The sequence below is a fragment of the Augochlora pura genome, chromosome 5 (assembly GCF_028453695.1).
Source record: "Augochlora pura isolate Apur16 chromosome 5, APUR_v2.2.1, whole genome shotgun sequence".
Classification (NCBI taxonomy): domain Eukaryota; kingdom Metazoa; phylum Arthropoda; class Insecta; order Hymenoptera; family Halictidae; genus Augochlora; species Augochlora pura.
The window spans coordinates 2505358-2521718 of NC_135776.1; the positions used below are offsets into that span (position 1 = coordinate 2505358).

Below are 16361 nucleotides of genomic sequence, written 5' to 3' on the forward strand. Positions count from 1 at the left end.
ACCGCCTGGTTTTTTGTCTGACGCTGCGTACGCCGTCCCCCCTGTCGGCCATCGGGTTTTGTTACATTGCGTCGGCTTCCTCGGAGCTTTATCCGCTCGAGATGGATTTCCGGGTTTTCCGATGGTTAGCCGCTTTGGGTAACGTCTGGGCAATTTACAATCTCAATTTGCTCATTAATCAGATATCAACGAAACGGTTCTTTACGAGGAGTTGTAGCCATTCAGTGGTAGAGATAACTCACGCCCGAGTTTGTTACAATATTTCCAAACTTTGAATATGTAACTGATATCGTTTATAATGTATTGTAATGTATGTGGAGCGTCAACCATAAATTCTCAGTTGCCTGCACTTCGTTGCGTAACTACTGTTATGACACGGTATGGTAATGACAGTGATTTCGTGTCTGATATAACCAATTTCTCAACACGTATTGATAAGTAAACTCCTATTACGTTAATTATATCGTAAACATTTTCATTTATCTAGCGTGTCGAACAGAAAAAGGCTCAACGTTTCCATACTTACGTAGTACCCTCCTAATGTTTTAATATTTACTAGCATTGATAAGACACCGGGCGTATGCCCGATCGCCGCGGTACTCGACGCGGTTGAATCATGGCTTAATAAAAAGGTACTAACAGATTCATTATTTCCAGGGTGCCAGAGGGAAACGTCATGGACACCGTGTAAATGGCAGGCATAACCGTAACTCTCGCGGCACAGCGGTAGCTTTCGCGGGTGGAAAATGTACGAGCCTAAAAACCGCTTGGGAAGAATGACTGCCGAGCCACGTTTCTCCCGAGGATCGACGCTCCCGGATCGATCCTCGCGCCACAGAAGACGGGTTCAACCCCTCGGAAAGGAGCGGTGTTCGACTAATTTTAAACTCGAGGCGCTACTACAATTACAGAAAATCTCAACGGGACACGCAATGCGTTTACGAAACGCTTATTATCGATAGGTCACGAAAGTAATTGATCCCACGCGTTACTCTTACTTACATCTATATGTAAATCCCTTATCGGCGTTCAGCTGAATCATTCAACGGCTCTATTAGCATATAAACAGATCGAACGAGTTCGTGGATGTGCATTTGTTATAATTAACAGCCATACCGTTGTTTACAGATATCGCTGACCTCCAAAAAAATTGTGTCGCAAAAGAAACCACGCCTACGGACAAATTACAATATGACGGTGTTGAGGGGAGTACGCGTAAAAATAGGAAAATACCATTTTGTAACAAGGATAGAGAATCGGAGACATTCAACTGTAGTCCGTCGATCTCGCAGGAAAAGTCACTAGCCTTGGTTTCCCCGCGCGGCGAAGTACGTAGCAACTTATCGACGATTGTATAACGGGATGACGTGATCTGCTCGCGTTCTGAGTGTCGCGAGAGGATTAATGCTTCGTTTAATAGTGCGGACACGGTAGCGGCGACGGACGGACCAAAGCCGAAGCGCGCGTGTAAACAGACGTGACCCGCCGCGACCGCATTTTCGCGCGGTTGCTCGATGTTGTGATTTAAGAGCGGCATCGACAGGTAGACGGCGCGACAGTGGACGCATAAATCCAAAAGAAATGCTGCGCACGTTCGCGAACAAGGCGATCCCAGCAGCCGGGAGCGGCGGCTGTTGGCAAGTCTGCGGAGGAATCTTTCCAGCGGAAAAGCTACACGGTGAGTTCCTCGACTTGGCGCAGCCTGTTCGCGGGGCAAACATGCGGGGCATCTGCAAAAGCGGATGCACGCGCTGGCCTCATGAAATTGAAGATCGTATTCTAGCCATTCGTCAAATAATCGGTCGAATTTCGATATCTACGAAGGAATATTTTACAAAGATGAGAACTTAACGATCTGCTTTGGCAATAAGAGTATCAAGTTCCTATAAAAACAGTTTGCTACATGCCGTTAACGAGAGTCACTTAAATCTGACTTGCAGTTTGCATTCACTTCTGCTCGTTGCTCGACTACAGATTGCATGCATTCGTTGCAATTGAGATAGACTTTATACTAAATAAAATTTCTTTTCTCTAGATAACAGCCAGCCATGGAGATTGCGGCAGGTATTCGTGCAACAAGAGCGATTTAATCACGGGAACGGATCGAATTTGGCGCACATAGCATACGGCGGGAACGTGCCATTGATGAACACGACCATAGGCGAGCTGGCCGGCACGGCAGCCGAGAGATGGCCCAACAAAGTATGTCTCGTGTCGGTCGATCAAAACATTCGCCTGACGTTCTCGGATGTGCTGCGACGCGGGGACCGTTTGGCGGCGGGTCTGAGGAAGCTGGGCCTGAGAAAAGGTGACCGTGTGGGGATCTGGGGCCCGAACCAGGCCGAGTGGTTTCTGTCATTCGTGGCGATAGCCAGGGCCGGCATGATCGCTGTGGCGATCAACCCCGCGTACCAACAGCAGGAGATCAACTATTGCTTGAGGAAGGTCGCCCTCGCCGCGGTGATCTCGCCGGACAGGTTCAAGACCCAAGACTACCCCGGCATGCTGCTAGCGGCGATGCAGCACTGCCCCAGTTTGCGGCACATAATTATCAATTCGAAGGATCACGTGACGTAAGGAAGCGCTCGATCAACGTCGGCGAGAGCGTCTCGACGCTCCTGAAACAAATCAATCCGGACGCTCTCTTATCTCTCGCGAATGATAGAGCCCGCAGACCCCGTGGAATTCCGTCTAATTTAAGCGAGGGGACGGGACACCGCGCGATAACTCTTGGTATCCGGCCTAGGGCGGGTCGATAGCGGGGACACAGGACGGGCGACGAAGCCACGTAAATCCTTCGTCCTTAGGAAATGCGGTCGTATCGGGCGTAGAACTGGTCGGAGGAGGACGGCCGGGTTCGCGGGCCACCCTCCCGCCTAGGGTAAATTCGTCGCGAACCCTCGTTTCTCCTGATAAGTGCGGATCGGACGAGGTCGAGCGCGGCCGCGGCCGGTTTTAATGTATTCGCGTTACCCGCTCGATCATTCTACGGGCGCCTGCCGCGAGTCCCGTGAGTCATGAATATCGCGTGAGACCCGAGCCGCGCCGCCATCGACGCGTAAATCGCGTATTCGGCTACCAGCGAAGCGGGTTAAGGCCCATTTATGCTCATCGACGTGCCGAGAGCAACTCGAGCGGAACAAGTACACCGACGTCGCATGCGTTGATAGTGTTTTATCATTATATCCGACTATTCGTTTATGCAAATCCCAGCGATTGAATATATTCCGCTCGATCGCGTGGTCGTTTGAAAAAGTCTACCTCGCACGTTTTATAAATTTCAATTCTCTAATAATTATTAAATACATCCGCTATCAGCGTCGCGTGAAGAACATCAAATTAATCTTGCGAATATAATTATTGAAAATTCTAACACGTAGCATGATATTCAAAGAATTTATAGCTTCTCTTTAACGTCACTTTCATTGTATTCTAAAAGAGGCTACGATGTATTTAATACGTGACAATTACCGAATTATCTGTACTTTTGCTTCGTACTTCAGAACCGTTCGCCGGAGAGTTAAGTAGGTTACCGATCATGATTAATAGTCTCTCGAAACGTTGTCAATAAGGAAAACTCGCTTTCCTCGTTCGCTTCGGTTAATCGAACCAGGGCATTCCAGTTTCGGTCCGAACCGATTTGTAACAATTCAAAGCGATTATTATCGGAATCTTTTCAGTTTCCGTTCAGCGGAACCGACCGGCTTTGAGGTCGAACCGTCCGGGTGTCGAATAGCGACTCGATATCGGCCGATTAACGCGTCGACAGCTGTTTGCCGGGGCGCGCGGAAACGAATTACAGCGAGTGGCTCCCGGCAATCTGGTAAAAACGTATCCTCGCGAGCCCGTCTTCGCGGGCACGAGGCCGCCAACCAGGCCACCTGCGGGCCACCTCGTCGATTGATCGTCCGCTCGCTCGCCCATCCGGCCAATCTATTTCCAACCGGGGACTCGTAATTTCTCGAACTTTTGCCCGATCATCGGGGCCGATTTGATTAATAATCGCTGGCCCGCGAACGGAATCACCGTGACGCGCAATTAGGTTAATGGCTGTGTGCTGTTCGTGGCCTGCCGTTCGCGCCGCGCGCCGCCTTGGTTTCGTTTTCGAGGGCTGCCGAGATCCACCCGGCGATCGATGGGAGGCCGGTCACTGACGGTTTCGCCGTATCTTTTCGCAGGGGCACACGACGGTTCTGCGACGTCGAGGGGCTGCCCTCGAGGATCGAGTTCGACGCGATCGCCAAGGAACAAGGGGCGACTTCCTGCTACGACGGCAGCAACATTCAGTTCACCTCGGGGACCACCGGGAAACCGAAAGCCGCTCTCCTCAGCCACAGGGGGCTGGTGAACAACTCACGGCAGGTAATTAGGGTGATTCCTGATTACTAGATCTCCGTTCACGCACGAGCAAGCGCGCGTCGATGATTAGGCGATTCCAAAAATATATTTCATATTCTGCGCATTTTCCATATCGCGCATGTTTTGCATGTACACGTTCGGCACCGTACGCGATAAGATATCAAAGCTATCAGAAATATGGTCGAGTTCTTTTTGTTACTGGTTAATATTCAAAAAATTGTTCTTTGGTTGCTCGTGCACGAATGAAACAGCATTTTCGAACCTCCCGATACAGTGGATCTTGTTCGAAATCGTTGACACGAGTGCGACGAGATATCAGAGTACAAAGGATTATAACACTTCAACCGTGATGTGACCCGTGCGCGAGCAACGGGATTATTTATTCAGATTGGAGACTTACATTTGGAAGATCAATTTAACTGATTGGTAGCAAGACATATAGCAGACCTTCTGCAGTATCACCCCATTTCCTTCGCGGTTGCAACGGTTGGAACTGTCTCGACCGTAATCGTTTCGTAGACCGAACGGAGAATTGATACCGTACCAGTAGATCGTTGGCTCGTTTGTTCGACGGGGCAACAAGCCGGCGTTATGATCGAGCCAGTGATCGCGTCGGTAATCTAATAAAGATATGGTCGCCGAGAACTTCATTCTGACCGCGGGCATTTAATGGCTCGTCGCGATGGCACGCAAGGAAAAAGCGAAAGGCGCGGTGTACAAGCTTGTAGGACAAATGTAATTGGTTTTAGTGGCTCGTTCGCCGGCTCACCGGTTTCGTTCCGGCAATTGCGTTGAACTGTGTGCCTATCTAGGGGGCAATCCCAGCCCCGCAATCAGCGTCGATCATAGGACGATCGCTGCGAGAGAAACTCCGGGACGAATCTATAAACCTTAACAATGGCGCAACAAAAAAAGGGAGGGGGGGAGAGAAAGAGAGAAACAGAGAGCGGAGTTAACCGGTTTCTGCGGTTAGGTTCTAGAGCGAATGGAGATGCACGATGGGCTGAAGGCCTGCCTGAACGTGCCCTTCTTCCACGCGTTCGGCCTGACGAAGAGCCTGGTGATGCTGCACGCCGGGACCACGATCGTGCTCGAGTCGCCCTCGTTCAACCCGGTCAAGTCGATCGAGGCGATGCTAAAGGAGAAATGCGAGATCGCTTATGGGACACCGACGATGTGGGTAAGGAAAAACCAACGCGCCCGTCCGCCTTTACGAGCCGGCAATAAAATCCTCGTTGACCCTGTTCAAATAACACCCGGAAAAACCGTTTGCGACAGATCAATCTTCTCGCCACCTATCAACGGCTCCAGCCGCCGCCGATAAGGTTGTACTGCGGGGCCACCGGTGGATCGCCGGCCTCGCCGGAGCTCTTCAAGAGGATACGCGAGTGTTTTCGCTTCGACAAGATTAAGGTAAATCGACCGGTTGATCGTTCGACCCGGCGACAAAATCTGAGATAACCCGTCGGACAACCTTGGCTTGGTTAAACGTCGCCTTGGTTCTCTGGCATGCGTCCCCCTTCGCTCCAAGAAGAATGAACCGACCGCCGCGGTACGTTCAGGGGCATTTTTAAACATGCGCCGTGCAGCTGACCATCGCTATCTCCGCTTATCCTTGAAATTGCTTTACCAGAACGATATACCCGCGTCTCACCTGCGCTAGATTACGGGAAACACGTTCGCGATTTCATAGAGCTTTAGATAGTGGGCCAGATAAGGTCTGCCATCAGCGCCGGCGTGCACTCCTTTTTCTTACGAACGAGCGACCCTAAATGTCTGACTTCGATTTCGCGGTCGTTCCTGCGTTATCTTTCTTCCAAGGCGGATAGCGGATAACAATTTATTTATTTATTTATTTATGTATTTATTTAGTTATTTATTTATTTAGTTATCTATGTATCTACGTATTCATTTATTTATCTATGTAATTACTTATCTACTTATTTATTGGGCTGTCACGATGCAGGTCCTCGATGACGCGAGTAACGATGCGAGCAATCGAAGTTATTCATTAGAAGTCGCTGAGAGTTAGGGTCTGAAATGGAAGTTTCGTTTGCAATCACGCTATCGTCCGACGAACCGAAGAAACTTTCTTCCGTTCGCCTGGCGAACGGTTAATAATAGTGCCGGGCCAGTCGTTCCTATTGGCCTATCCATAATTGTCGAAATATCTTTGGCCACCGTTAGACCGGGGGGTATATCGCCCAAGGGTCGTCGACTCGAGGCGGGTCGCGGGTTCCGATTCGGGCCTGTATAACGCGTCGCGTACGGCCCGTTATCTATGCACATATCTCCCGCGCCGAGCAACTCCTCGGTTCTCGTATGCATAAATACGATTCCGCGAGGAGAAATATCGTTCCTCGCTACCCGCGATCAATAACGTTCCCTTTCGCGAAATCGGCTCCCGAGGTTGTTCCCGGCGTTTATTACGTTCCATCGGTCTGGCCTCGGCTTCCATACCACCACCCTTATGGGTTCTCCGTTCCGTGAAAAGTCCTCGGAGGAGTATCGCTCTCCCTCTCTCTCTCTCTCTCTCTCCTCCGATTCGACGCGCGATACCGCCCCGACGATTTCGAGCATCGATCAAATCGAACATTACCCGCGAATTAAGTTTCACTGGCGTACATCGCATCGAACCCGATCGCAGTTCCATGGGTAACATCGTAACCAGTTCACAGGCGGTGTTGGTTCAACACTTTGTATACCGGAAGCGTGTTTAATCGAATTTCAATTGCCGTGACGCGTTAAACGGTCGACCGTTGCGAACTCTTTGAAAAGTGGTGCCCGTTGAATTGTGTCGCGAACGGTAAGCGACGGCGATTATACTACCAAATCAAGACATTGTATACAGCTCTGTTACAATTATTTAGATATTTTTATTTATTTTAGTTCGTCTCGTTTATTTATGAATATATTAATAGTTAACTGTTTAAGGGCAATTTTCTTTATCTCGTTCAACTTCCAAGAGTTTATAGAGTTGTAAAACGCATTGTAATTCTTTTCGGCAGACTGTCTACGGCCAGACGGAGGCAACAGCGGTGATCTGCCAGTCGCTCCCAGGCGAAGACACGGAATTGACAGACACCACGATCGGCCACATCTCCTGCCACACGGAGCTCAAAGTGAGGAGTCGCCTGTTTCTCTCTCTCTCTCTCTCTCTCTCTTTCTCTAATCTTTCTAACGTTCTTGCGTTCGACTCAAAGGTCGTGGACTCTAAAGGCGAGACGGTGCCCTTTGGGACGATCGGGGAGCTGATGGTGCGTAGCTACGGCCTGATGATAAAGTACTGGGACGACGAAGAGAACACGAAGAAGACTATGATGGAGGACGGCTGGATGTTGAGCGGTGACCAATTCATTCTACGGTCGGACGGCTACGGTCACATAATCGGCCGACTCAAGGACATGGTGATTCGAGGCGGTGAGAACATTTACCCGAAGGTGAGTGAGCAAACTACGGTTAGAGGAGTTGCATTTTTGGCTAGCTTTTTCGAAGAAGTGCTGTACCGTGGACTCGGAGCAGTTCGATTGCGTTTATCCTACCGTAAATCACGGTTTTCAGGAGATCGAGGACTTCTTGATGACGCATCCCCAGGTGCTCGAGGCGCAAGTATTCGGCGTGCACGACGACGTCTACGGCGAGGAGCTGTGCGCCTGCGTGCGCGTCCGCGAAGGCGCCAGGATCACGAAGGAACAGCTCAGGGAGTACGGCAAGGGCAAGATCGCGCACTTCAAGATACCACGATACGTCGAGTTCGTCGACGAGTACCCGAAGACCGCCAGCGGCAAGGTGCAGAAGTTCCGGCTGAAAGAAGAAATGGAGCGGAGCGGCGCGATCCCGGCCAGTCCGGAAACTTCCGACCGGCTCACGACGGCTGCCTCTCATTAACCCCGCGCGGTCCGATCTCGTCCGAAGATCGGACCCTCGGGATCCGCGGGAACACCGCGGAATGGGATCAACTTTCCGGTATAATTTAAGACACTCGAAATATTTTGTAATAGTTTATACTTAAGTGTAAGAATTGTTCGCTCTATGCGTTGTCTAGATTGCTCACTGTCCTTAGATACACCGTACAAAATCGTTTGTGTCGTAGAACGAGAAAGTTTGTGGAAGAAAACTAAATTGCCTTTTTGTCAGAGTAAATCATGCGATTCAGGCTCTTCTTCGATTCGTTGATGCCACCGTATTGTCGAGTTCTTCACGTGTTTCCCGGCCTTCCCATGACACTGCATTACATTAATGCTGAATTACTGCCAAATCAAAGGTTCTTGCGCGAAACGAACGTTCCCAGTACAATTTACGAAACACGTCGAATGTCTCGCTCTTTTGTCCCAGCACCGTATCGAGGCGCCGGATCGTGGATCTTCGTGCGTTTATAGTTGGCGAGCCGGACGAATTTCACTCGTGGCCTGGTTTCCAGTGTATTATCCGTGAACATCGAAGCTCGCATGGAAATCCGCAATCCAACAATGACAAAATCTAAAGCGGCACGAACTCTCTCGATCGTCCGATACATACGATTACGGCGTTGCGAACAATATTTCTGGCATGCGTGGCCGTCGTTTTTGGTACGCCACGTCGGGTCACACCCTACCGAGTACCACGTCGGACCGTAACCTACCCCCCTTTTCGTCAATCCGTGTTAAAGAAACCCCGCGAAAGTTGAGCACGCCTTCGAACTTTTCGGTGAATTTACGTCGTCCGGTTTCTCTTTGACCGTGCAGATAGCGGACAATCCAAAGATAACAGGATCGTAATTTCTCTTTATCCAAAGTGTTATCGCTGGAAAGGTCAGGGTGAGAGAGAGGCCCGCTTTCGCGCGTCGCGGCAGATCGCGCCACGTGTCTGGGCACCGACGCGCGAGGCAACGTGGAGAACTGTGTTACCGCCGAAGGTACAACGGCCCCGCGGACTATTCTCGATGCACGTCTTATCAAACCGTCGTTTGCAACCTTGCACCTTTTTTTTTGCAACATCCGGAGTTCCGTAGACGCGAAGCCGATCGTTTCCTGCCCAGCGAGCGTCTTCAAGCCGAAGCCTTCGAACCGGATAATGATCGATGATCGATGACACGCGCGTGCAGGAAGCGAAGGATAATGGGGCGCATCGAGGAGGAAAGGAAAGAAGCCGGGGAAGCTGCGAGGAGAGGACGCGGCGTCTGGCGGACGGCGGAAAGAAGCCATCGAAATCCGCGGATCCGTGCCGGGCACGTGTTTCAGGTGGCGTCTAATTGTGGACGGCCGGCCCCGGAGCGAGACCAGTTCCGATTCGACGAACACTGGGAGACGCGAAGACGTGGAAGAGGCGTGCATTACCGCGGCAGATGGTGGTCGTGATTGCAGCTGCTCCGCGCGGCACACCTGCCGTTCGTTCTCGCCGTCCATCGAGACGGACGAAATCACTGTCCAGCCTCCACCTCCTCCTCCCCGCCACGCCGGTCGCCATCTCTCCTCGGGTTCTTTTTTTCGACACAGGCTATACGCGATCCGGGAGGAGAAGAATACGAACAACTATCGATCACCGTATCTCTTCGGAGGAATCTCCGCGGCGAATCCCTGCGAGCGAGCAAACGCGCCGGAAGGAAGCAAAGCGATGTTTACCGCGGGCCAGTATTGCCGGGAATCTTTTTAAATATCCCCGGCGGGACCGCAAAAACCGCGTCGAGATGGCTTGTAGTCGGGGCTGTCTCAGGAGCGAAATTAATTCTGGCCCGGCGCCAGAATCCACGGGCGCGGGACACGAAACACGGGGCTGCCTGGCGAAACGCTGAGGGCCGGAATGGCGGACGGCGGCGGGAAGGGGGGGGGGGAGGGGTATGATAGCCGCACGGGGCGACATTCGGCCGGGACAGATCCGCGGGAAAATTATTCCAGGAAAATCGGTGGCCGGCACCGCGTGCCCGACAGCCGGACAGACGAGCGTGACTGCGATCCCTCCGGACACCTCGGAAGAGGCCGAACGAGCTAACGAGCTGTCGACCGTCGCTGTTCGAAACGTCGATGCGGCAGCGTCTTTCGCCAGCCCGGTTATCCGTCTTTCGTCGCTGGTAGCCGATCGAAATTCCCCGCGATCGATTCGTCCCGTCGCGTTCCGGCTCGATTTCCGTCGGCGCGCGACGCGATTCGGCGAACAATGAGACGCGCGGGACGATGAAAAATGGAAGAGGCGAGGGGGGCGAGGAACGACGCCCCCGGAGCCCCCCCCCGCGAGATCGGAGGATGGAAGGCGAAAGAATGGGAAGAAATTCCAGCGCGGTAGGGCGGAGAATGGCGGTAAATTAATAATGGCAGCGGCCTCGGGAGCCGGGGCGGGCACGGAGCAACGGCGCGCGGAGAAGCGAGTTCGTTTAATCGCTTAATCGAGACTCCAGAATGCCTGGCGAACCGAAGGCACCCGCGCGCGCGCGCGCCCGCGCTTTCCTTTCGTCCCGATGAAAGCTCTCGAAAGGGTCGGCAATTACTTAAAAACGAAGTTGCGCGCCATCATCGCCCGCCGCGTTTTCATTCGACCCCACCCTCACCGCCCCTCGCCCCCCGTACCGTCGCGGCGAGGTCCCGCGCCGGTTCGCCTCTTTCCGGTTTCTTTCAGACCCTACGGGCTCTCTGCCTACGTCCGCGAGCATGTCCGAAAAACGGACTGCTCCGCGCGCACAGTCGTGACTCCACGGAAAGAATCTGGACGACTCGCGGTCATTTGGCTGGAACAGTTTTTCTACTCTTCTATCTACGAGCCGACTGTTTTTACGTCCGCGGAGAGACACGGTCGTTCGCATAATGGAACGGTTCCTCTCTAAGCTCCGTTTTTACGGCTAGCTTCCACGTGTCTTTTAGAACGAGAATGAGTATCGGGAACGGGTATTTGGAACAGTGGCAAGACTTGTAACGATCGGCATGTTCAGTGTTAAGTCGTCCCGTGAATTGGTCCCTATTATCGTTATTATATTATTATATTATTTTCTTCAACACACGGTTGTCTCTTTCAAGTAAAACTGCAACGCGTCGCACCGATAATATCAGGTCGAATCAAACTCGAGACTGCAGATTGATTTTTGAAAAACGTTCGCGCGGTATTGATCATTCAAACTCTGGGGTCTTAGTATATCCCACGCTTCTGCCAAAAATAAATTACACAGGCTGCATACAAAAATAAAAGAAACGATCGTAACGAAATCTACACGCGAAGCTGAAGATCCGATGGAAACGCTCGAGTTCTGTTCCGCGAGCACGACCCAGCGATTTGCAATTTATTTCGGAACAACTAGCAAGTTCCATTTAAGATCCGCTAACGAACGACTTACCATCGTACTGTGCCCCCCGAACTTTGCCGAGGAAACTTTCTCGGTATCTTTGAAAATAACGGAGATCAATGGGCGGCGATGGGAGCGCGAAGAAGGCAGATCTCGCTCGATAGGCCCGCCCGATAACTGGCCGTTACCGTCTACTTATCGAGCGGCTGTTCTCTCTCTCTCTCTCTCTCTCTCTCTCTCTCTCTCTCTTTACGGCGAGTTACGACAGCAATATCCAAATAGTAAAACGGATGGCAGCCGGCTCGAGGGCAGGGTAAACACTCGGGGATAGTGGCCGGATCGATGGAAGGCATGCAACCCGCTGTAATAAAAGAGTCGGGCCCGCGTGAACGTAATCCAACCGGCTTCTGCCGCCGAAAAACCGGTGCACGGACGCGCACCTTGTTCCAAAAGCGGCCGCGGCGATCGTGGAATCCGAAACACGTCGGTCGGAATCCGGCGCAGGGCCCCGTCGTCGTTTCCCGTGCATCGAGCGTATCCGCGAAGACGACAAGTCTCCTTCGGACAGGAAACTGGAAGAATAGCCGCCCGCCTGTCCGTCCACTCGTCACCGTCGGATTTCGGGCGAGCCGCAGTTATTAAGTAAAAGTATCCGCGACGGTGTTCAGCATCTCCCGGCAAGTTCCGTAGGAACGTGAGCGACATACGCGCGCAAAGTCAACAGTCTACTGCTAACAGGATTAATCCGAGGCTCGCATCGCGACTCCCGTGACTTTATTGTGCAAGAACTCTCGCAGCCTGTAAACTAGGTCTTTGCCCAATGATATCTGCACCCGGATTGAATTAGCAAGTACCGTCGCACTGCGCGCAAGAATTTTAACGCGAGCCGGTGAAATGGAAATTTCGAGTCTCAACGCTTTTTAATACGATACAGGCATTTTTCCTCTCGATCTTAATCCGATTTCCCGGCTTGTTGCAGACGGACAATGGCGAACGAAGATCGGAAAGAAGCGAACCGGAAAGTGCCGCGTCCGATCAGGGAGCGAGAGCGTTCGTCGAACCGTGTTCGTCTACGTATTCACCTGTGTACCCTTTGCCCGTGGTAATCGATCAAGAAACGAAGCAACGCGGAAGCGCGCGGAGCTCCGCTAAATATTTCCGCGGAGACTCGTCGCACGGTCCCGGCTTCGTTAACATTTTTATTCCGGCGCGGCAGGAACGCGAAATCTCGAGCAGCAATCGGCGAATCCCATTTTCCGGAGGAAGTCGCGGGTCCATTGATCATCGGAGGGGAGGCGAGCGATCAAGCTCTTTCTCTCTGCGAGCGGCGTTCTGGAGAAAGAAGCTCGCCGACTCGGGGTTTACAATCTAATAAGACGGCAGACTGGGTAGAGATCCACGCGCGCGAGAGAGTGAATCGGCTGCCGCGGAACTGTTCGTCGTTGTTCATCCTTCCGGGACGCTGCCAGCATCCGGCGACGGTGGTACGAGAGAGAATGGACCGTAGTGTCGGGGAGAACGGAGAAAGCGATGAGTAATAAGGAGTTACCCGCCGGCAAAGGAAGAATATTTCGTCTCCGCTCGCGACACGTAGAACCCGCGTAGAGACGCGTAGAACCCGCCGGCGACGACGACGACGACGAACCAACACGTACGCCGTCGCGTTCGTCGTGGAATCGAGGTTACAAGGGCTCCTCGAGCAGATCGATATTCTTATTTCTACGGCGATCGCGATGCAAAGAACCGACGAACGCCACTCGAGCAAAACCCCTCCGTCTGCCGTGCCAGTCTCCGGAGATCGATCCTCGAACCTGCGACAATCGAAACCGCCGATCTCGCCGGACAAACATCCCCCCCTATAGCATCCGTCCGACGGATTTCGCTCTCGAGCGCAAAAATTCTGCGGAATCGTGATATTTAGTGCGACCGTGATCCTCCCCTTTCATCTTACGATTATCCTCGACCGCGTGGACGAACGTTCAGGAATAAAACGACCAGTCGAGAGTCGATGCAACTTCGAAAAGAATCTGTGCTGGAATTACGCACCGAATAAGGGACAGCTCGTCGTAATGGACGCCGCCGTATTCTTTATTATCTGAACGACGAGCTCATTGAATTTCTTCGCGTCGAAGAATGGAATTAATGCTTGACCGACCGGCTAAAGATAGTACATCGAGTGCATAATGGACGATATCTGTTAAATTCTAAAGATAATTCGCTCTTTAATAGAAATATCGTGATGAATCAATTCGGCGCGACATGCTCTACATTTAAAACATTAAATGGACGGTGCATTTAGTGAATACAATGCGCCGTGTCGTACGATACAGAAACGAATCGATCCGGCGCAACATGTTGGGCATTCGAAGAAAAATTGGACGGGCGTCCGACGGAACGCAATCGATTGTTTCCAGCGTTCCTTTAAAGTCTGCGGAGCTAATCAGCGGGCGACCTAGAAAAATTTCACGCTCGACCCTCGATCTGCTCGAAGCCGGGAGAACCGTGTGGCCCCGGCGAACTGTGTCAGGGGAACGGCGAGGAACGCTTGCCATCGGATCGGATCGCGCGGAAGCACCGCGCGGACAACTTTCTCCGCTGGCTCGCGGTCAAAGATTGGCCGAGCGAGCGGTGCTGCTCGATTCGTCGGTTCGGTTCGAAATAGGGTAGCAATAGTAATAGTTCAACACAGCGAATCGTTCGGACGAGCGGCGACGTTTTTTCCGTCGGCGTCGTCGAGCGTCGCGACGCGCTACGCCCGGCCAGATGGAATCGCCCGTGCGGCTACGAATCTCGGAGAGACGCTGCGCAAAAACTCCTGGAAGAAGCTTAATGGAGCGTCCTCGGGTAGCTGCGGAACGATCCAGGAAGGACGGGAGGCGTCTCTCTCTCTCGTTTGCCGCGGCTTTTTCTCGCCCCTCGAACCGTGGGGCAGGCTGCGCTCGACGGAAATCCCGCGAGGGGTCCAAGATTATCGCGTTCCCATAAAACGAACCCGAACTATCCGGCCGGTGAAACGCGCCGGAAACCTAGACAAAAGGAAAGCCGCCGCTGCTTCTCGAGGAGGCGAGGAACTAGAGAAGGAAACAGAGAGAGAGAGAGAAAGATATATATATGCGTCCCGAGCTGCCGGAGACGAGCTCGCGATGACGAATCCTCCGTTTCCGGTTCCCGTAGACCCGCGCGGGGAACCGCTCCTTTTCAGAATATGCTTGTTGCCCGTTGAGGCGTGCCACGCGAGAACCGAGAGGTCCCCGAACACACCGTCGCGTCTCCTTTCTAGAGAGAAAGGGGAAACTAGAGGTTTCCGTGAAATTCTCCGGCGTGGTTCGATATCGCGCGGGTTTTCTTGGGAATCGAGAGCCCGTCGTCGAGAGAGCGGCGGTGGTGGAACGATAACGTTAAAGCCGCGCGGAACGGCGGCGAGGCGACAGGGAGGGAGCTGACCAGTGACGGTTCGCGGGACCGAAAACCATGGCGTTTTCTATCCACGTAATCGATTTACGAGGAGTCATTCGTCCCCGGCGTTTTCTCCTCTCCCTCGGTCCGGCTCTCTCTCTCTCTCTCCTCGGGCTTGTTATCTCGCTCTCCGGCGCAAGCAAACGTCGTCGGTGGAAGCGTGCCACCGCCGCGCTCGGTTTCGACCGAGGGACCCGCCGCGGTGCCCCCTACCTCGATGCCAGGGGGCTCACCCTACTGCCACTCTTTCCATCTCCATTTCCCTTTGTCGCCGCGTTTTCCCGTGGCTGCACCTCACCCTCCGTCCTGGCCTCTCGGTGCCATCCACCCTGCGAGGCGAAAGGCCGCCAGAGAATTCTCCTGTATCGATCGTGTGCCGAAGATGGGGAGAACGGCGACGAGAGGTCCCTCCCCCCTGCGTCCCTGCGATTTAAGTCTATTTAATGCCCGATACATTGTTTAGTATCGCGCCAGAGCGAAACCTAACGCGATTCGAGCCTCGTTCGCGCGTCCCCCGTCCGGCGACCCTAGGCAACCCTTCGCAAAATTGCGGGGACCATTTATTCGACGGAGCCGCAACACGGCCGCGCCGCGTCGCGACGCTCGGATTCGGCGGTTTATTTCAATTAACGCCGTCGGAAAGAACCGCCATTTGGCCTCATCAGCCGCGCGAACCCTACGGCGAGTAGCCGTAGCGCGCGGTTTCTACGAGCGGAGATAAATTAGCCGCGTCTACGCGACTTGCGGAACGTCTCATCAAAATTTTACGGCTCTCCGTTCCCAGCCCTTTGCGTCTCTCTCTCTCTCTCTCCCCTTCCTACGGTTGAATGTTTATCCACCGATAGCATTAGTTTCGTGTATTCTAATGGGAGCCGGGGGCTTCGCTCTCACCCCCTTATCGCTCTCGAACTCCCCCAAGAACGCCTCGCACAAAGGCCGACGGATTCGCGCAGCCCAATGGCAGCCCCGCCGAGCCATCGTTCAACTCCCCCCACGAGATCCGTTTGGTAATTCTATTCGAACGCGAGCCGAACGCAATTACGCGGCGAAAGATCATCGCCGGCCGGGCTCGTCGAACGTGAACGCTCCTCGGCGCGGTTAAACGGAGACGGTCTCGAAGAACGCGAACTTCGACTCGCGCGAGCTTATCCCCGGGGTTTCGCACGCGGAATCAGAATGAGGGGGGATGCGGCGGAGTTTTTTTTTTCCACGTGAGAAGCGCCAAGTGTCTCGAACGAGTTTGCCCCGCTTCCGTCCCGTTCTATCAGACGGTTTATTTCCGCGGGTTACGCTCCGGGGA

The 16361-nt window shown here is 53.0% G+C and overlaps 2 protein-coding genes across 3 annotated transcripts in view; both read left to right on the forward strand.

Annotated features, from left to right (window-relative positions):
* The first annotated feature begins 1404 nt into the window (after positions 1-1404).
* On the forward strand, positions 1405-12725 carry Acsf2 (Acyl-CoA synthetase family member 2). Of its 2 annotated transcripts, XR_013494049.1 has the most exons (9): positions 1405-1678; positions 2036-2573; positions 4179-4362; positions 5333-5539; positions 5638-5772; positions 7368-7481; positions 7563-7799; positions 7921-8325; positions 12585-12725. XR_013494049.1 is itself a non-coding variant. In XM_078180410.1 (8 exons), the coding sequence occupies exons 1-8, from the start codon at positions 1582-1584 to the stop codon at positions 8245-8247; spliced, it is 1839 nt and encodes a 612-aa protein (XP_078036536.1). In that variant the 5' UTR covers positions 1405-1581; the 3' UTR covers positions 8248-8545. The 2 variants fall into 2 exon arrangements, 1 of the variants encoding a protein (XP_078036536.1); XM_078180410.1 differs by lacking the exon at positions 12585-12725 and having other exon boundaries at positions 7921-8545.
* Positions 12726-12927: 202 nt separating this feature from the next.
* Positions 12928-16361, forward strand: part of LOC144469967 (uncharacterized) — a 54625-nt gene continuing 51191 nt past the window's right edge. Inside the window, exon 1 of the mRNA XM_078180720.1 lies at positions 12928-13089. The gene's annotated coding sequence lies outside the window, so the exon portion shown is untranslated. The remainder of the gene's footprint in view (positions 13090-16361) is intronic.